The following is an 18,801-nucleotide window of genomic DNA, read 5'->3' on the forward strand; positions in this document are numbered from 1 at the left end:
CCCCAGCCCGGCCGCCCTCAAAGCACTAACACCAGTCCCACGTGACCGGCGTCGCACCCAGTGAGCGTCACGTGACGGACTCAGTTTTCCTCCAATCGTTGTGCACGTTGTGGGGATTCCACCCAGGACCTGGCCTGAGACTTAAAACACACCATTCCCCCAGCAGCCAAACGGGCCGCCTCCGTCAGCAAGGTGGGCGGCGATGCCTCTCAAGGGTCCTCTCGTAAAGCTGCTTCGGGGAGGCCCGGGCCTACAACGTGTTCAGTCCCGGAAGTGACGTCTCCCAGAGGGGCCGGAAGTGGCAGTGGAGGGAGGGAAGATGGCGGAGGTGGTGAGTCCGGTGCCCGGGGCGGGGCGGAGGGAGCCAGGGGAGGTGGGTAGAGCCCGAGGCCCCCCAGTAGCCGACCCTGGCGCCGCGCTGTCTCCCCAGGGGGAGATAATCGAGGGCTGCCGCCTGCCCGTCCTGCGGCGGAACCAAGACAACGAAGATGAGTGGCGTGAGTGACGTCGGGGGGCGGGGCTAAGGAACCTGAGGGCGAGGGGCGGGGGAGAGTCAACCGAACCCAGGGGAGGGGGTGGGGCCTCTAGAATCCTGGAGCGGGCGGGGCGCAGATACTCAGGAGGGGCGTGGCTTTTAGCCGTTTGTGAAGGACCGGGCAGGGCTTGGAGAGGGGATGGCACTTGGTGACTAACGGGGGCTTGAGCGAGCGGTACCAAGTGCTGGGGCTTAGGAATCGGGCCTTGTGGTGGAGTTCAGGTCGTAGGAGGGTGGAGCCTCATGGCCTGGTCTGTCTAAGGCCCTTGCCTCTGCTGTTCCCACAGCCCTGGCTGAGATACTGAGCGTGAAGGACATCAGTGGCCGGAAGCTTTTCTACGTCCATTACATTGACTGTGAGTTCTGGGCCGGGATGAGGTGGGGCCGCAGGGTTGCGGGGCAGCCTCTGGCACTCCTTCCTGAGCCATCCCCACTGCTGCAGTCAACAAACGCCTGGATGAATGGGTGACCCACGAGCGGCTGGACCTAAAGAAGATCCAGTTCCCCAAGAAAGAGGCCAAGACCCCCACCAAGAACGGACTTCCTGGGTCCCGCCCCGGCTCTCCAGAGAGAGAGGTGGTGAGTAGGTCCCCTGCTTCACCTCCTCTCTCCTGTCTCCTACTTTTCAAATCTCTTGGCCTCAGTGGCTCCTGGATGGGCTGGAGGCTGTGCCTTCCCACCCTGGCTTCAGCTTGCGAGGGATGGGGGCCAAATTGCAGATGTAGTTTCCAGAGTCCAGTGGCTGTTCCTGTGTCCTTGAAAGGGCAGAGGGTGGGGTTTGATCACTCCATGCTGAGGGGGCCCTACTCCCCTTCCTGATCCCACCACCAACCCCGCCCCAGAGGAAGACCCTGGACCTATCTCTACAGCCGGCCTCCGCCCAGGCCAGCGGGAAGACCTTGCCAATCCCGGTCCAGATCACACTCCGCTTCAACCTGCCCAAGGAGCGGGAGGCCATTCCCGGTGGCGAGCCCGACCAGCCGCTCTCCTCCAGCTCCTGCCTGCAGCCCAACCACCGCTCAACGGTACCCTCAGCAATTCCAGGGACCTTGCTTTCCTCTCAGGTCCCACGTTCTCTACCTTCTGACCCACCTGTCCTGGTTTCTCTCTGCAGAAACGGAAGGTGGAGGTGGTTTCACCAGCGACCCCAGTGCCCAGCGAGACAGCCCCAGCCTCAGTTTTTCCCCAGGTGAGTCCCCCAAACCATCTCTTCTTCCCTTCTCTTCTTCTAACCTTTGGTAGCCCCTTTCGGGCTCATTTCACAGCTATGTCTTCTATTCCTACTTTCTCATCTGTAGAATGGATCAGCCCGTAGGGCAGTGGCAGCTCAGCCAGGACGGAAACGAAAATCGAATTGCTTGGGCACTGATGAGGTAGGTCTGAGGAAGAGGGAAGCTGGGTGAGAAGGACGGGACATAGGCAGGGTGGAGACTTTAGCGACTAGTTTAAAAATGAACAAGGGGCTCTGAGCAGAGATGGTGTTGGTGGGACTAGGAGTGAGGCGGAGCTGGTTCAGATCAGGCATTGGGTGATCTTTTCTACGTTCCAAATGAAAACTTTCCAAGTCTTGGTTTCTTTAACTGGAAAGTGGGGATTTTAGTACCTCCCCCAATAGGTTTGCTGTTAGGTTTGAACAAGGAAACCTGTGGAAAGGCTGTGAGCTGTAAAGTGCCCTGCTTGAACTGTCTCCTGTAACCTGGTGTCTTCCACCGGCCTTGGGCAGGACTCGCAGGACAGCTCAGATGGAATACCGTCAGCTCCTCGCATGACTGGGAGCCTGGTGTCTGACCGGAGCCACGACGACATCGTCACCCGGATGAAGAACATCGAGTGCATCGAGCTGGGCCGGCACCGCCTCAAGCCCTGGTACTTCTCCCCATACCCGCAGGAGCTCACCACTCTGCCCGTCCTCTACCTCTGCGAGTTCTGCCTCAAGTACGGCCGAAGCCTCAAGTGTCTGCAGCGTCACTTGGTATGAGGGGTCCCAGGAGGCCACCCTCCCAGAACCCCCCCCCACCCCGCCCCTAATTCTCCTCTCTTCCTCAGACCAAGTGTGACCTGCGACATCCTCCAGGCAACGAGATTTACCGAAAGGGCACCATCTCCTTCTTTGAGATCGATGGACGTAAGAACAAGGTCAGTGGCTGAGGGGCAGCGGGGAGTCCTTGTCGCCGGGAGTCTGAGGGAGTCAAGTGAGCAGCTTTTTCCAGTTCAGGAAAACAGACCATTCTGGCTAACAAATCTGTTCACCCTATTTACTGCATTCCTGCTGTAGGGCAGGTGGTGGGAGATATTGTACAAGGTGAATTAGACAAAATCTCTGCTTAGAGCTCACAGGGGAAAACAGACATGCTAATGGCTGCATAGATCCCAGTGTGATAACGTGTCATGAAACACAAAGGGTGGGTTATCAGGATCCAGAAGAGGTGGACAGCAAAGCTTCACAGAGGAGGTAACCTTTGAGCCGTGACACAAGCAGTGGGTTCTGAAGGGCAGGAATGGATGCTGACCCCAGAGATACTGCGGGTTCAGTTTCAGACCACTGCAATCAGGTGAAGATCAAAATAAAGCGGTCACACCAATTTTTTTGGTTTCCCTGAGCATATTAAAGTTACATTTACGCTATGCTGTAGTCTCGTTAAGCGTGCAGTAGCATTGTGTCTAAAAAAACAATTACAGTGGTAACATTGAGAATCATTGGTCACTGTAACAAATATAATAATGATGAAAAAGCTTGTAATGTTATTGCAAGAATTATGAAAATGTGACACAGACATGAAGTGAGCAAATGCTTTTGGAAAAATGGCACCGATAGACTCACTGCAGGGTGGCCACAAACCTTCAATTTGTAAAAAAAAAAAAAAAAAAAAAAATGCGTTATCTGTGAAATGCAAAAAAATGCGCAGAGACAGCGTAAAAGGCGAAGATCCTTTCTTCTGGCTGGAGGGCAGACAAGATGAGGCAAGGCTCTCTTACATGGGACAGAGCTCAGGTGGTGGGATTGAGGTCAGCTGGGAAGTGGGGACACTACAGGTTTGGGACTTCAAACCTGCCTTAGTCTGGCTGTGGGGAGGAAGAAGGGCATAACCTGGAGGGACCTTTAAAAGTGAAATGCCTCCATTCTTGGGGCCTGGAGGGCGGGGAGGGAGAGGCAGTCACCTAGACTGGCAGGGGACAGCTCTTGCTTGGGTGCTGGGGGGACTTGAGAGGAAGATGCTGCTTTAACCACTGTTAACTGTATTAAGTGTGGGCTTGGGTATCCAAATGGCCCTGCCCAGCAGGTGCTTAAAAAGCCAAATCTGAAATGCAGGAAAGTTGTGAGAATAAGAGTAAAGTAGCAGGATTAATGATTTTGCTGGGGCAGCCCTTGAGGCAGTTATTTTGTCAAATTCCAGAATTCTTTACCCCTGTTGTAGAAGAGCAGATCAGTTCTCAAGAGGTGTGACTGTGGGTTGCAGAGTGTTGTTTTTTTGACAACCAGTTTCCTAAGACTGTCACACAGGCAGAGCTTTTCTCATAATCCTTGGTCAGTCTTTCTTCGTGGGGACACATCAGTTTGTTGACTGGTAACTGTGGCAGAGGGCAGTGGAGGCTTCCAGGCCAGAGTTAGATGGGGCTGTGGGGAGCAGGGGCAGACCTGCCCAGCTCACTGGGAGGCGGGCGCTCGAACACCATCACAGAGCTGAAACATGGGCTCCTGGACACTAAGAAGGGCCCGTGCACCGGACAGACTGACCGATGCCCCGGGTCAGGCCCCAGGGAGGAAGGCTCCTCACCTGTCAGCCTGGGGGACAAAGGAGCTTCAGGCTGACCCTGGCCCAACGGCCATGCTCAAGGCTGGGTACCCAGGGTGGTGACAGACCTTTTCGTTTGCAGAGTTACTCCCAGAACCTGTGTCTTCTGGCTAAGTGTTTCCTCGACCACAAGACACTGTACTATGACACAGACCCTTTCCTCTTCTACGTCATGACGGAGTATGACTGCAAGGGCTTCCACATCGTGGGCTACTTCTCCAAGGTGAGTGCTCATCCAGGCTCTTCCTCAGTCCTGCCCTGAGCTAGGCCCCTTCCCTCCTCACACTCACCTGCCCCTCTTTTCCAGGAAAAGGAATCCACAGAAGACTACAACGTGGCCTGCATCCTGACCCTGCCTCCCTACCAGCGCCGGGGCTACGGCAAGCTGCTGATCGAGTTCAGTGAGTACCTGTGCTGCTGGCCGGGGGCTGGGGGCAGCTCCTGGGAGGCCCAGGCCCCATCGCTGTCTCACGCACAGATGCTGCACACAGACATGTCGGGATGCTGTGTTCTCAGCCCTGGCTGTGCAGTCTAGTCACCAGGGGAACTGGCTAGAAATAAAGATGAGACTCCCAAGGTTCTCTCCGTTCTGGGGTGACTGCCCTGTTCGTCTGGACGAGGTTTTCAGCCCCTCTTAGTTCCTTGGCCAAGGTTCTAAGTACCACTCAACTCTTCCCAAATCTGACTTGTCTGCTCCAGCCCAGGGCATGGGCAGAAGCCGAGCGAGCCAGTCCTGCTCAGCCGTCTGGTCCTGTGCGGTTATACACGTTCCTGGGCAAGGACCTGTGGTTCATTTCCCTACTTGTTCCCTGAGCCTTGGGGACAGCAGATGTCACGTCAAACGTGACTCACAGGGATCTGGCCTCTGCCCCTCATCAGACATGAACTCTTCATTAGCCCCCAAGGCCCCCTCTTGCTTCTCAGCCTCTCACCCTCATTCCATTCAACTCACCACTCAACTGCACCCCTGGGATAACCAAGCTCTGACCCGGGAGATAAGGAGGGAGGTTTAGCTGTCTGGTGAAGACTTGGAGGCTTGACTTGATCACCGTCATGTTCTGAGAAATTTTATTGGTATAGAAAGATACCAAGATGGGGTCACATCCTCAGGAAACCTTCTGCCTGAAGAACAGGTTGCTGAAAGTCAGTCTAGGCCTTGGAGCTCAGACCTCAGTGCAGATGGGATGTGTGCGGGGCCACCAAGGAAATGTGCTCAGTTGTGCCCGGCAGGAGCAGACAGGACTCTAGACGCGCCACTCCCGGCGGCTCCAGAGGGTGGGTCGGTGCTCACCGGGAGGGGCTGGGGGTCCCGCGGCTGAGGAGGCGAGTGCGGCCTCCAGTTGATCCGTCAGGGCTCTGCATGCACTCCCCACAAAGATGAGTAAGGACTCAAGTGTGCCCCTTCCCTCTTCCATGTTTCCTTCCTCCAAAGCACAAGCCTCTCTGTCCTCCCCCCGGGCTGCTTGGTGGAAGTCACAGGAAGTTGGGCAAGAGGGTCAGACCGGCTGATAAAGATGAATCAAGGGGGAAAGCAGAAAGGGCTACGATCCAACACAAGACTCGTTATGACTGAGCATAAAGAAGGGCTTCCAGAAGTACTGGAGACATCTCAGGGCCCTGATGGGGAAATGAATACTGTCCAAGAGATGTGAAACCGCTCAGGTTTTTGCAGGGCCTGAGGGTCTCACCAGGAACTGCCTGCCAGTGCCCAGTGGCCAGCAGGGTAGAGGAGGGCAGAACAGTCAGAGTGGGAGGGAGAGAGCCACTGGAGAGGTAGCTACTGCTGAGGAATGGCCTCCCTCTGATTTGGGAAGTGCTTTGGCACCCTCCTCCTTGCTTCCTCCCATCCATCCAGTCAGGCCAGCCTGGTCTTAGAGCAGCTGATGCTTCTCAGGTCACAGCGGGGGGACTGATTTGACTGAGAATGCAAGCATCCTCAGGCCTGGACCAGAGGTGGGGTCTTCCCCTCTTCTCTCCTCACATATCCAGGCGCAGAGAGTCTGGCATGACTGAGGAAAGTTGGAGGCACTTACTTTCCACAGACCATTTTCTCTGCACTCCCCACATCCCACCTGTAAGCCCCCACTGGCTTCTAGTTGATTGTAGCTACTTCTCTCAGTGCCCTCAGCACACAGGTGAACAGTATGCTCACTAGTCCTTTACAAGGAAACCGAGGCACAGAACTACCACATGGCAGGCCCAGGATGGGAGCCATGCAGTCTCCCTCTGCAAGGTGCATCCTTAAACGATGGCTGCATAACGCTGTGATTGCTTTCCCACCCCCTCCCGCTCCATTGCTTTAGGCTATGAACTCTCCAAAGTGGAAGGGAAAACGGGGACCCCTGAGAAGCCCCTCTCGGATCTCGGCCTCCTATCCTACCGAAGCTACTGGTCCCAGACCATTCTGGAGATCCTGATGGGGCTGAAGTCAGAGAGCGGGGAGAGGCCGCAGATCACCATCAAGTGAGCCTGGCCCTGCCTACCCGGGGGTGCATGGCATGACCTGTCTGTTCCCGGGCTTTCTCACTCTTCGGGCTACTGGGGGCCTGGGGCGGAGATGTAGGCCCCCAGGGGACCTGATCTTTGCCCTCCCACAGTGAGATCAGTGAAATTACCAGCATCAAGAAAGAGGATGTCATCTCCACTCTACAGTACCTCAACCTCATCAACTACTACAAGGTAGGGAGGCAGGCAGGGGGAGACAGGTGTGTGTGTGGGGGGGGGTGCGGAGAGCAGGCCCCGCGTGGGCTGACCTGCCTGGCCCCATCTCCTGTCCAGGGCCAGTATATCCTCACACTGTCGGAGGACATCGTGGATGGGCACGAACGGGCTATGCTCAAGCGGCTTCTTCGGATCGACTCCAAGTGTCTGCACTTCACTCCCAAGGACTGGAGCAAGAGGGGAAAATGGTGACCAGGCACTGCCCGTGGCAGTGCCAGCGAAGCCAGCACAACTGGGGCTGACAGCCCATCCCTCCCCCACTGGGGTCTCCAAGAGGCGCGCCAAGGGAGACAGGGCTGAGGACACCTCCGCAAGGAGAGGACAGGCCTGGTAAAGGCCTGCTGGTGCCTAGCACCAAGGCGAGCTCAGGGCTCAGGTCAACTCCAGGGTCAGCTGGCTGCAGGCCCAGGCCTGCTGTGAACCAGGGACCAGAGGGAGCCAGGCAGCTGTGTACAGTGAGATGGGGGGCGCGGGTGGCTTGTATAGAGGACTGGTGGCTGTACAAATTTCTTTTGTAAAGTAGGAGCTGGGGGTGGGGTGGGGTGGGAACTGGCTGCAGAATTCTGGCCTCTCTTGCCCCACTGCCCCCTGGCAATAAATTGTTTCTATAGGTCAGAGCTGTGAAAGGTCCTTGTGGGAAAAGGGGCAGTGCTGCCTCCCAAGGTGCTGGCAAACTTACAGGTGTTCTGTGAAGAGCTCCTTTATTGGGGTGATGGAATCAGGCTCCAAAGTGAAGAAGGGTTTATTGGGGTGAAGGGATCGGTGGCTTTCAATTTCAAGCTCTGGTTCTCAGTCCTCGGGTACCTGTGCGTGAATCTGCAACAGGAATCACCTCTACTATTGGATTTCTGCAGTATAGTGACTGGGTGGCCCAGATCCTCTGGGGAGAGACCCAGCTGCTCAAAATCATAGTCCTTCTAGAAGGCCAGAGAAGAGTGGTGGGGAAGCCATGCTGCGCCTACCCAGTCTAATCCTCCAGTCAGACCCAGGTTCCATCTGCCCCATTGTTCTCCCCAGCCCCGAAGCCCCCAGATTGACTCAGGGGCAAGATTCTGGACAATTAGGCGGGGGGTGGGGGGGGTTGGATGGGGTCTGGGAGGGAGGGGCCCATCCATGTACTCACCGCTGCAGCGAGGCTGGGCCAGGTTAGGGCCCCACGCACTTTGGCATCGGGACCGGGGATAGTCTCCAGGCCCCACAGGGTGAAGCTGCTGAAACTGGCTGTGGCTCCGATAAAGCGGTCCTGGGGAAGGGGCCTCGGCTCAGCATCGGGGCCGCCGCTCCCACCCGCGCTCCCTCGCGACCCTGTACCCCCGTGCTCACGAAGTCGCGCTCCAGCGCCTCCGGGGGCTCCACCAGTTCCCGCTCCTCTTGCTCGTCATCCGCCATGCCCTCCGAGAAGTCCTGCTTCCCCAGCAGCACCTCTCCCTTCTCTTCTATCATCACATATCCCACGAGGCCGGGCGGCACCACCACCTCCTCGCCGCGTAGACTGCGGCCCCGGAACGACACTTCCAGTCCTGGAGAAGGCAGGCGCAGGGCCCCAGTGAGGGTCTGATCCAGGCCTAGCGGAGCAAGCCCGGTAGCCGCCCTCCCGCCACCTTCGGTGGACCACGATCCCCGGGAGCCCTCGCGCCGCTCCTCGCGGAGGAGAGCGCGGCGCCGGCGCGGGGGCTGCCGGGAGCCGTAGTCCAGCCGAGAGCGCTCACCGTCGGGACCCTGGCGGATGGCCGGGGTGAAGAAGAGCCCCACGGGGGCGGGTCGGTTAACCAAAACCTCGCAGGGCAGAAGGTGCAGCAAGACGGGGGCGGGATCGCGCAGCGTAACAGGGCGCAGGTGCACGCGGCGCTTGTCGACGGCTTCCCCGTCGCTGCTTTCCATTGTCCGTCACGACCCCGTTGCTCGCGGGCTAAGGCCAAAGCTGGCGCGTAAAGCGCGCGGAGCCTGTCGGGAGGCCTGGGGCAGTCAGCGCAGAGCCTCCTGGGAAGCGTAGGCTTCTCTGACGCTCCTCTGCATTCCCGCCTCTCTGTGTTCGAGTCCCAGATTTTTTTCTTGAAAATTTTTTTCCGATAGTATATTTTTATTGTAAAACGTTAAAACGATCCCTAAGAGTTCACTTTTTATATATATTGACTGGTAGAGAGTGTTTCGTTTTGTCTAGTTTGCGTATGTGTGTTTAACTCGGGATTATCAACCCTTCCTCAAATGTGTTGAAGATATTTTACCCGAGTTTGTCTTACAAACTTCTGTATTGGTCATTTTTATTACAGAGAAGACTTTTATTTTTGTGGTCAAATATATCAGCCTTTTCTTTTTATGTCTAGTTTTCGCAGTACTCTTTCCCTTTTGATTTCTTAACTCTTCTTTAATGTTTATTTGTCCGGATACCCAACTTAAATAGATTTTGGCAAGTACTCTCACAAAACGAACCCATACATAACGGGTAATTAACATTAAAATTGCATTTAATTTATAGATTTAAGAGAAAAACATCCTCGGACATCCAGGAGCTGGCCTTGGTGTTCTGTCGAACATGAACAATTTCACAGAACATAGACATCAGACAAGGTCACTCTGTGATGTGAAGAATCCAAACAAAAACAAGATCATTCTGTAATCATGTGAACACTGACAAAGATACAAATATTGTCCAACACACAAAAATAATGAAAATCCCTCTATCTTGGATAATATAAGTTTCTGTTGCTACTTTACCAATTGCAGCTTTAGCCTCCGTATAGTTAAGATTTGTTAACATATCCCATCATAGAAATACTCCCACTTGCTGACAGCATCCAATCCGGAGAAAAGTCCTACTTCTTTAAACCCTCCCTCATATCCCCAACACAAGCCCAAATCCTAGAAATCCTTCCTAATGCCTTCTTACTGAGATACCCCACACTGCAAAACTAATAACTACAGATGCGTGCCTGGTGGTCTTTGGCTGGAGGGTATTGACAGATTAGAGTTTTGCTTTCATTTTCTACCAAGCATAAGATACATAATACCATTTATTTATGTCTCCTTTTATGTCTATCCATACGGTTGTGGGGTTTTCTTCCTTTATACATATTTTAAAGCTTATTCCTAGATAGCTTATATTGTTTCTATTACAAACAAGATCTTTTTTTTTCTGTTTTTCCTTTTACATTCTGATTATTATTTATCTATAGCAGAGGTTGGTGTACCTCACATTTGGCCTCTGACACAAGTACTCAGCTTTGTCATTGTAGCATAAAAACAGCCATAGACAATATGTAAATAAATAAGCATGGCTGTGTTCCAATAAAACTTTATTTGCAAAAACACAGTGGGCTGGATTTGGCCTGTAGGCCATAGTTTTCAGGAAAGCTGTTGATTCTTTTTTTAAAAAAATTAAATAATTAATTTATTTTTGGCTGTGTTGGGTCTTCGTTGCAGTGCGCAGGCTTCTCATTGCGGGGGCTTCTCTTGTTGCGGAGCACGGGCTCTAGGCGCGTGGGCTTCAGTAGTTGTGGCGTGCAGGCTCAGTAGTTGTGGCGCACGGGCTTAGTTGCTCCGTGGCAGGTGGGATCTTCCCAGACCAGGGCTCGAACCTGTGTCCCCTGCATTGGCAGGCTGATTCTTAACCACTGCACCACCAGGGGAGTCCCAAAGCTGTTGATTCTTACATATTAATTTTTTAAACATATCTATTGAAAATTTTCGTTATTCCTAATAGTTTGTTTTATTTCCTGGGTCTCGCAGAATTAGTCATCTCACTTTCAAACAATGATAATTTACCTCCTCAATACATCACAATCTCAAATGTGACTGGTGTCAACAGACATCCTTTTCTTTTTCCTGAAACTTTCATGGGAATGCTTATGCTATTTCACCGATACTCACGAAGCCCTTTCAATTTGCTTATATATATGTATCTTGTTAAAGCTGTACTACTAAGGGTTTTTTAACTTGGGAGTAGATGTTTGATTTATTTTTACATTTTTGGTTGGGTAAGTTTCCCATAGTCTGGATTTTAGTGATTGCATTCCTGTAGTGTTGTGTTCATCTGCCCTGTATTTCCTGTATATTAGTAATTAGATCTAGCTTTATCAGATTCTTTGTGGGGGACGGGGAAGACTGCTTCAAGGGAGGTGGTGTGTTTTCCATCAGGAGGGACATAATACCTCATGTTTCCCTTTTTTTGTGATGTTAGCAGCCCTGGATGATCATTGCCCAGATCCTTCAATTCACTAGCGGTTACAAAACTGATATTCGAAGTCCACCACTTCTTCTTCATTTATTAGAATTCTCCTCAAAAGAAACTGTCCCTCATCTACTATTTGGTTGCCCATCGGTACAATGAGTATAAAAAAGGCAAAATAATTGCTTGATACTTTCCTTCTATTTCTCAGTTTTTGAAATAACTTGTTTCCCTGGCATGCTCCAATGGTGACCTTTAAAAAAAAAAAGGTATCATTATTAAACAGGTATCATTATTAAATAGGTATCATTATTAAATAATGGATTTTTAACATTTTGAATGTTTCAGTTACTTGTATTTGTTATTCTTATTGATCCTGAAATTGTCCTTTTTCTAGTGGGAACCTCTTCAAGTGAGCTCCTGAGTCTTTTGATGCGACCCTAGTAGTCTTTTATAGGTTTCCTTGTTTTTCAGAACCACAAGATATTCCTGGGTCATCTTGAACAGTTCCCACCCCAGACTTGGCATAATCCAAGGATCCTTTCTCCAAGGATCCTTGGTTCCTTTTACTAAGAAGTGATATTTACTAATTCGGTTTGACACTAGATGTGCTCATGACTGCAAGGTTGTTTCTAGATGTTTTCAGTGGACATGGTTTCTAAATGTTTTCAGTTGGACAAAGCTAGGAAATATGTATTTTTCTCTTTCAAAAAGAGAATACTTCTGAGTTTATACTATTACATGTAGGACTACAGGGTTTTTACTAACCTGATTGCTCTTACCTTTATATCTTTTCCTCCTACATTGAAACATCCCAGTTCTCAGCAACTTGGTTCCACACTACATACACAACAGTCTCAGAATAAAAATAGCAACACTACAGCTAACAATATGATTACCAAACAGCTTAAAATTTTATTTTTGTAGTTCTTTTTGTCCTTAAGGTATATTCCACTAGGATGTACAATCAATTTACTGGTTTTAAGTTCTATGGTTATGCTACCAGTTGGATACAAAGTTAGGATCGTTTGTTTCATTTCTCTTCTGACTTTTCAAGATAGCTTTTAAAAGATTTTACTTTTTTTTTCCTTTTTAAAAAATTTATTTATTTATTTATTTATGGTGTGTTGGGTCTTCGTTTCTGTGCGAGGGCTTTCTCTAGTTACGGCGAGGGGGGGGCCACCCTTCATCGCGGTGCGCGGACCTCTCACTCTCGCGGCCTCTCTTGTTGTGGAGCACAGGCTCCAGACGCGCAGGCTCAGGAATTGTGGCTCACGGGCCCAGTTGCTCCGCGGCATGTGGGATCCTCCCGGACCAGGGCTCGAACCCGTGTCCACTGCACTGGCAGGCAGCCTCTCAACAACTGCGCCACCAGGGAAGCCCTAAAAGATTTACTTTTACTTTATGTGATTGTTTACATTTCCAAAGCCAAACTACAAAGTAAGATCTATTTAGAGAAACCTAGTGTCTACTCCTGTTCCTTGCAAACAGTTCTCTCCTGCCCTATGTGATCTTTTAAATATTTTAGTTCATCTTTCCATTGTTTACTCTTTTATAGTGTTAGCATACATTTATGTATATTGAATTCAATTTCCTAATTTTTTTTGTGGAGGATTTTTGCACCTATGTTCATGAGTGATATTGATCTGTAGTTTCCTTTCTCGTGATGTCTTTATCTGGTGTTGGTATCAGGATAATGCTGGTCTCATAGAATGAATTAGGAAGTGTGCCCTCTGCTTCTATTTTCGGGAAGACATTGTAAGGAATTGTTATTCTTTCTGAAATGTTTTTTCACAAGAAGAATTCACCAGGGAACCATCTCGGCCTGTTGCTTTTTTTTTTTTTTTTAGGAGATTTTCACTAATTTTTGTTGTTGTTCATTTTAAGAGATTTTTTTTTCAGCTTTACTGAGGTATAACTGACAAATAAAATTGTAAGGTATTTAAAGTGTACATCGTGATGATTTGATATATGTGTCACCTCACATATTTATTATTATATGTTAACAATATACAGTATTAACCATTATAACTATTAATTATTGATTCACTTTCTCGAGATATAGCTCTATTATCTATTTTCCTTTGTGTAAGTTTTGTTACTTTGTGTCGTTCAAGGAGTTGGTCCATTTCATTTAAGTTATCAGATTGTGGGCATAGAATTGTTCATGATATTTATTATCCCTTTAATGTCCATGGGCTCAGTAGTGATGACCCCTCTTTTATTTCTGGTATTAATAATTTGTGTTCTCTCTCTTTTTTTCTTAGTTAGCCTAGCTAGAGGCTTATCAATTTTACTGATCTTTTCATAGAACCAGCTTTTGGTTTCGTCGATTTTCTCTGTTGAATTCCTCCTTTCAATTTCACTGATTTCTGCTTTAATTTTTATTTATCTTCCTCTACTTGCTGTAGACTCATATTACTCTTCTCTAATATCCTAAAGTAAAAGGTTAGATTATTGATTTTTATATCTTTCTTATTTTCTAATATATTCATTTAATGCCACAAACCTCACTCCAAGTATTGCTTTCACTGAATCACACAGATTTTGACAAGTTGTATTTTCATTTTCATTTAGTTCAGGATATTTTAAAATTTCTCATGGGGCTTCTTTGACCCATGTGCTATACAGAAGTATGTTGCTTAATCTCCAAATATTTGGGAATTTTCCAGCTATCATTCTGTCATTGATTTCTACTTTAATTCCATCGTGGTCCAAAAGCAGATTTCTGTTCTTTTAAATTTGTTAAGGTGTGTTTTATGGCCCCCAAAATGTGGTCTGTCGCACTGGATGTTCCATGTGCACTTGAGAACATGTATTCTTCTCTTGTTGGATACAATATTCTCTAATCTTTGTTTTTTTAATGAGTAATGTTGTTCTTCTATTTATTTATTTATTTATTTATTGGCTGTGTTGGGTCTTTGTTGCTGCACGGGCTTTCCCTAGGTGCGGTGAGCGGGGGCTACTCTTCATTGCGGTACGTGGGCTTCTCATCGCGGTGGCTTTTCTTGTTGCAGAGCGCGGGCTTCAGCAGTTGTCGCGCGTGGGCTCGGTAGTTGCGGCTCACGGGCTCTAGAGGAAGGGGCCACCAGGCCGCTGCAGCCTCCTCTGTTTCTGCCCATTGGTCCCTCGTCCTACCTAGCCTGAGCTCCCTGTGCAGAGACCCTGCAAACCTCTGGAGTTGAAAAGCACTGGCTCACAGGTCAGGAGGCCCAAGTCCAGCTTCACTCTCATTCCTAAATTGCTGGGTGGCTTTGAGCAAGGCTTTTCCCTCTCTGGGAAGCAAAGATGTGGATATTTTTTCTCCTGCCTCTTGGGCAGGGATTCTAGAGAATCCTAGCGTATCCGGGCAGGAAGGAACTTTCACGCCCTGCAGTCTGGGGGTTCCGAGCTTGGAAGCTTTCCTGGAGCCTCTGACCCCCATCCCAGTGTGCCTTCCCCCAACCAGGGTCCCAAACAAAACCAACCAGTGAGGGTTGTTAGCAAATATAGGGGTTTTTTTGTTTTGTCTTATTTTTACAGAAAGGAGCTACGGGGCTGTATCCTGGCTGTCAGCGGCCCTTCTTGGGCAAGAGCCTGCAAGGGCCACAGTCCTGCTCCTACCCGGCCCGGCCCTGGCGCTCAGCCAGCCACTGACAGCCCCCGGAGGCAGTCCCCCACCAGAGGCAGCACGGCCCAGTCATCAGTCCGCAGGGCCACAGGCACTCCGTCCGCCTGGGCTGCTTCCAGCCGCAGCAGCAACCGCGAGTCTGGGGGCAGACGGATGGCTATAAGGTAGCTGGTCGGGGGTTGGGCCACCACCACAAAGGGCTCCAGGTGGCGGGACACCAAGGCCTCCAGCCCGTGTGGCCCGAGAGGGCACCACAAGCGACTCTCGGTGCCCTTTGGCAGGCAGGAGTCCCAGAGCTCCTCAAAGAAGCCCAGCTCGGCCCCCTCGGGGGGCTGGGGGAAAGGCAGAAAGAGGTCAGCGAAGTTCACAAGCAGGGGTGGCAGGCGAGCGTGGCAGGTGAGGCCGCTGGGTGTGGTGTACAGGGCGCGCACAGCCAGCCTCGAGGGAGCCGGGCGTCGGGGCTGCAGAGGCAGCAGCAGAGGGCGGGTGGGGCGGCCGGGGCACAGGCAGGGCACATGCACAGCCCCCAAGGGTGCATAGATCTGTCTTTCCACACGGAAGCGCAGTTCCAGAGAATACACCTGCTCCAGCACCTCCACCTGGAGCTGCAGCACCGGGACTGGGCCCTTGGCTCTGTGGGGACCCACGCTTAGCCGAATCGGGGCCGGGGCCTCCTGCACCATCAGCGCTGCAGCAAAGCCCTGGTTCTCGGCCACCAGTGAAGAGGCCAGTGCAGGTGCGGCAAGGGAGGGGCCCAGGGCCACCCCTAGCTTGGGCTCTTCCAGGTGGGCCAGGAGGATGTAGTAGAGGCGCGCGTGGTCCCGCCCATCAGGGTCCTCCAGCTGCCTGGCCAGGGCCTGCAGCAAGTCCGCCAGGCCTCCCCCAACACCTGCCCGCAGCAGGGCCCGGCAGACCTGCAGGAGGGCCTGCTGGAGGCCCCAGTCCGTGCAGCGGGCAGCTGCAGCCTGCAGGAAGCCGAGGGTGGCACTCTGGGCATCCCCATCTGCCACCCTTGCCAGCATCTGCAGGTGCCAACGAAGGGCCTCATCCCTGCCTGGCCTGGACACCACCTCCTGCCGCAAGACCACCTTTAAGGGTTCCCCCAGCTCAGGGCCCACCCGATCCAAGAGATCCACGAAATGGGGAGCCAGTGCAGGCTGGGCTCGGTACAGCTGGGCCAGTCCGTGGGTCAAGGGTGTCAGCACCACAGGTTGCCCGGCCAGGCAGCGAGCAACGAGGTAGGAGGCCTGGAAGCAGAGAGTGGCTAAGGCCCGGGGGCCACCATCCAGGGCTGCCCTCTGCCGCAGGCCAGCCAGTAGCTCCTCCAGGTACCGCCGGGGGCTCTGATCCTGGCCCTTTTCCTCCTTTTCTTCGTCTTCCACACAGAGGAGGCACAGCAGATGCAGGCGGGCCAGGAGGGCCGTTGGGTCATGCAGGAGACTGGGCAAGAGGCCACGGCATAGCTGGGACCCCAGCAATAGCGGGGCAGCCTCCTCGCCTGCGGGGCCCAGCGGCCAGTTCTCAGGGAAGTTCAAGAGGCAGTGCAGGTAGAAGAGACGGGCGGGCAGGGGCAGGGCCGGGTGCTGGGCAGCCAAGGTGAGCCGGCGAAGCAGCAAGGCCTCATCCTGGGCTGTGAACAGTGCCTCACCAAAGGCCGCCTTCAGAGCCAGAACGGCGTGCAGCAGCGTCAGTTGTGCTGTGCCCAGCAGCCGTACCAGCTGTGGCTTGAAGAGCACTGGTGGCTGTCCCCGAAGACCCCGCAGGGCCCAGCCCAGCAGCCACAGAAGCTGGGCCTGGGCCACAGGAGTGAGCAGGTAGGAGGCGTCCAGAAGCTGGGCCACGGCAGCCCGCAGCTCCCGGGCCTCCTCAGGACTGAGCTCCAGCGTGGCAAGGCGACATTCCCCCTCCTCAGCTGCTGGCCAACTGGGTGCCTGGGGCTGAAGATGGGCATCCCCCTCCTCAGCTAGCATCCAGTTCCAGGGACCACCCTCAGTGGGCCAGTCCCCAGCCACGAGCAGGCCCTGCAGGCCAGCCCTGGCCCTGGCTTGTATCACCAAGGCGTTTCGCAGGGCAAGTGCCAGCAGCAGGCTGAGTGGCTGTACAGCGCCCTCCTGCCCCAGCAGGCCCCGCAGCAGCCCCAGACAGCCCCCCAGCAGCCCAGGCTTGCAGCTCTCCAGCTCCCGCAGGCACTCCCACGCTGTGGCCTGCAGGGTGCGCTGTTCCGAGGCAGGGCCAAAGCTTCGCCCCAAATCGCGGCCCGAGGCCAAGCCCAGCAGCAGGGGCAAGAGCCGGCGGGAGGCTCCCGAGGTGGGGCCCAGCGCACCTCCTGCCGCCAAGGCTGTGGTGGCCGCCAGCAGAAGGGGCCGCCGCAGAGCCGAGGGCCGCGGGGGTAGAAGGACCAGGGTATCCAACAGGGAGGTGGCGGCTGCTTCGGCCGCAGGAGCGTCCGGCCACAGCTGGGCTGGGTACTCCAAGCTCAGAGCCAGCAAGGAAATCTGGGGATAGGGGGTTCTGGGTGGGAATCACGAAGCTGAGGTTCAGGGCACGGCGGGCTGAAGGGACCACCTGGGCCAGGACACGGGTCACGCGCAGGGCCTACCTTAGTCGGCTCGCTCAGCTTCTCACTCCTCAGGTCGCTCAGCAGGTGACGACCCAGATCCTCACCCTCAGGACCTGCCATGAAGGCGGACGGGCTGGCCCGGAAGGTGCCCAGGCGCTGGGCCCAGGTTTCCCGGCTCGTGGGCCCCATGGTCAGGCACGCAAGTCCCTGCAGAAGAGCGACGGAGGATCAGTCGTGCGGCCTGGAGACGCGCGGGGCCCCAGGGCCGCCAGAGGGCGCGCGAGCCCCTGCGCCAACCCCGAAGGGGGCCACTGTCACCCCAGGGCCGCCTAGCAGATCCCAACCGCCCTCGGCCACGCGCAGAGGCCAGCGGGGACCCCGCACCCGGGTCCCGAGATGAAACCCAGAGGTTTCGGGGGTGACGCAAGGGCGGGCCGCCAGGTTCCCCGGGGGGAGGAAGGCTGGCGAGCAGGGGCGGGAGTGCCGGTCAGGCACCTGGCGCGGGGCTGCGTGCCGAGAGCTCATTAGGCCGCCTGCCCGCAGCCGGTACCGAAGCCACAGCACCGCCCCGGCGCCCGCGGTGACCGGTCGGCCGCTCTCACCCTGCCTGACCCAGCGGCCATTGGCGCTCTAGCCGGCCTGCTACTTCCGGGCTGGCTGCGCTGGGCGGGGTGGGGCGGGGCGCGCGTCGCGTGGGCGGCCGAACTGAGGCGGGTCCCTCGAGGGGGCGGGGCCGTAACGGGGGCACCGCCTCCCCCGCCCTCCGGGCCGCTGCGCCCCCGCCCTCCCTGCTGGCAGGTGAAGACTCGCTGGTTTCGCTGGGGCTAACTGTCCCGCTGTGCGCAGGCCCCCCTTCCCCGGAACCGCCGCAGGCCCAGGCAGAGGCGGTGGAGATGGGTGGGCCTGGGCTCCCGGATGCCAGGGTCCCCTCTGCGCGCGGACTGCAATCTCAGGGCGCTCCGGTGGACAGCGGCCCGGGCCCCGCCCGCGCCTGCCAGACTGCTGAGGATGGCAGCCAGCGCGCCCCGCGCCGGCGCCCGGGCGCGGCGCACCCTGCGCCAGCCGCCCGCGGCCCCTGTGGGTGACGCGGATTGGAGTCCTTGGGGCTCCCCGTGTGGCCGCTGGAGGGTGTACAAGGTGCGGTCCCCGGGCGCCCGCAGGAACTGCGCGCCGTGGGCCCGGCTAAACCGGTCGGGCGGGCGCCGCAGGGCTTGGCTTCGCTTCCCCGACGCCGGCCCCGGCTCCCCACCCGCTCGGCTTGGGGGCGCTGAGCCGGCGCCGGGGTCGGGGCAGGCGGAAGCTGCTGACCTTGGGCGGAGGCCGCGCCGACGGTCGGCTAGGGTCGTGGCAGCCAGACCTGGGTAAAGCTGGCGGGGCCAAGTCCCAAGCTGCGATGAAGCCAGAAAACAACGGGAT

At 54.4% G+C, this 18,801-nt stretch overlaps 3 protein-coding genes across 8 annotated transcripts; 1 reads left to right on the forward strand and 2 right to left on the reverse strand.

The window, feature by feature from the left end:
• The first annotated feature begins 304 nt into the window (after nt 1–304).
• On the forward strand, nt 305–7,279 carry KAT5 (lysine acetyltransferase 5). 5 transcript variants are annotated; one of them, XM_024133351.3, is made up of 14 exons: nt 305–331; nt 431–497; nt 823–891; nt 978–1,114; nt 1,378–1,560; nt 1,650–1,724; nt 1,834–1,908; nt 2,259–2,507; nt 2,582–2,671; nt 4,412–4,552; nt 4,637–4,730; nt 6,633–6,792; nt 6,927–7,008; nt 7,108–7,279. In XM_024133351.3, exons 1-14 carry the CDS (start codon nt 320–322, stop codon nt 7,240–7,242), a joined length of 1,569 nt encoding a protein of 522 aa, XP_023989119.1. In that variant the 5' UTR covers nt 305–319; the 3' UTR covers nt 7,243–7,279. The 5 variants fall into 5 exon arrangements, with proteins under 5 accessions (XP_023989119.1, XP_007128251.1, XP_007128253.1 ...); XM_007128189.4 differs by having other exon boundaries at nt 1,405–1,560; XM_007128191.4 differs by lacking the exon at nt 1,378–1,560.
• On the reverse strand, nt 7,133–9,099 carry RNASEH2C (ribonuclease H2 subunit C). The gene is made up of 5 exons (XM_007128186.4): nt 8,760–9,099; nt 8,374–8,570; nt 8,174–8,293; nt 7,730–7,866; nt 7,133–7,217 (listed from the first exon to the last, which is right to left on the reverse strand). Exons 1-4 carry the CDS (start codon nt 8,929–8,931, stop codon nt 7,840–7,842), a joined length of 516 nt encoding a protein of 171 aa, XP_007128248.1. The 5' UTR covers nt 8,932–9,099; the 3' UTR covers nt 7,133–7,217; nt 7,730–7,839.
• Nucleotides 9,100–14,178: 5,079 nt separating this feature from the next.
• On the reverse strand, nt 14,179–18,051 carry AP5B1 (adaptor related protein complex 5 subunit beta 1). Of its 2 annotated transcripts, none has more exons than XM_024133363.3 (3): nt 17,988–18,051; nt 17,425–17,592; nt 14,179–17,320 (listed from the first exon to the last, which is right to left on the reverse strand). In XM_024133363.3, exons 1-3 carry the CDS (start codon nt 18,006–18,008, stop codon nt 14,837–14,839), a joined length of 2,673 nt encoding a protein of 890 aa, XP_023989131.1. In that variant the 5' UTR covers nt 18,009–18,051; the 3' UTR covers nt 14,179–14,836. The 2 variants fall into 2 exon arrangements, with proteins under 2 accessions (XP_023989131.1, XP_023989130.1); XM_024133362.3 differs by having other exon boundaries at nt 17,881–18,007.
• Between the last annotated feature and the right edge of the window lie 750 nt (nt 18,052–18,801).

Source organism: Physeter macrocephalus, unplaced genomic scaffold (assembly GCF_002837175.3).
Source record: "Physeter macrocephalus isolate SW-GA unplaced genomic scaffold, ASM283717v5 random_1, whole genome shotgun sequence".
In the NCBI taxonomy this organism is placed as follows: Eukaryota; Metazoa; Chordata; class Mammalia; order Artiodactyla; family Physeteridae; genus Physeter; species Physeter macrocephalus.

What these genes read in the sequence shown, in the direction of transcription:
- RNASEH2C (XM_007128186.4), bottom strand. Translation starts at nt 8,931, where the DNA reads ATGGAAAGCAGCGACGGGGAAGCCGTCGACAAGCGCCGCGTGCACCTG. An exon ending in CATCCGCCAGGGTCCCGACG is followed by an intron (nt 8,571 to 8,759) that starts GTGAGCGCTCTC and finishes TGCCTTCTCCAG; the next exon opens with GACTGGAAGTGTCGTTCCGG. An exon ending in GGCCCAGCCTCGCTGCAGCG is followed by an intron (nt 7,867 to 8,173) that starts GTGAGTACATGG and finishes TTCCTGTTGCAG; the next exon opens with ATTCACGCACAGGTACCCGA.
- AP5B1 (XM_024133362.3), bottom strand. Translation starts at nt 17,910, where the DNA reads ATGAGCTCTCGGCACGCAGCCCCGCGCCAG. An exon ending in GGCACGCAGCCCCGCGCCAG is followed by an intron (nt 17,593 to 17,880) that starts GTGCCTGACCGG and finishes GCTCTTCTGCAG; the next exon opens with GGACTTGCGTGCCTGACCAT. An exon ending in AGCTGAGCGAGCCGACTAAG is followed by an intron (nt 17,321 to 17,424) that starts GTAGGCCCTGCG and finishes CCCTATCCCCAG; the next exon opens with ATTTCCTTGCTGGCTCTGAG.
- KAT5 (XM_007128188.4), top strand. Translation starts at nt 320, where the DNA reads ATGGCGGAGGTGGTGAGTCCGGTGCCCGGGGCGGGGCGGAGGGAGCCA. An exon ending in ATTGCTTGGGCACTGATGAG is followed by an intron (nt 1,909 to 2,258) that starts GTAGGTCTGAGG and finishes GGCCTTGGGCAG; the next exon opens with GACTCGCAGGACAGCTCAGA. An exon ending in CAAGCTGCTGATCGAGTTCA is followed by an intron (nt 4,731 to 6,632) that starts GTGAGTACCTGT and finishes CCATTGCTTTAG; the next exon opens with GCTATGAACTCTCCAAAGTG.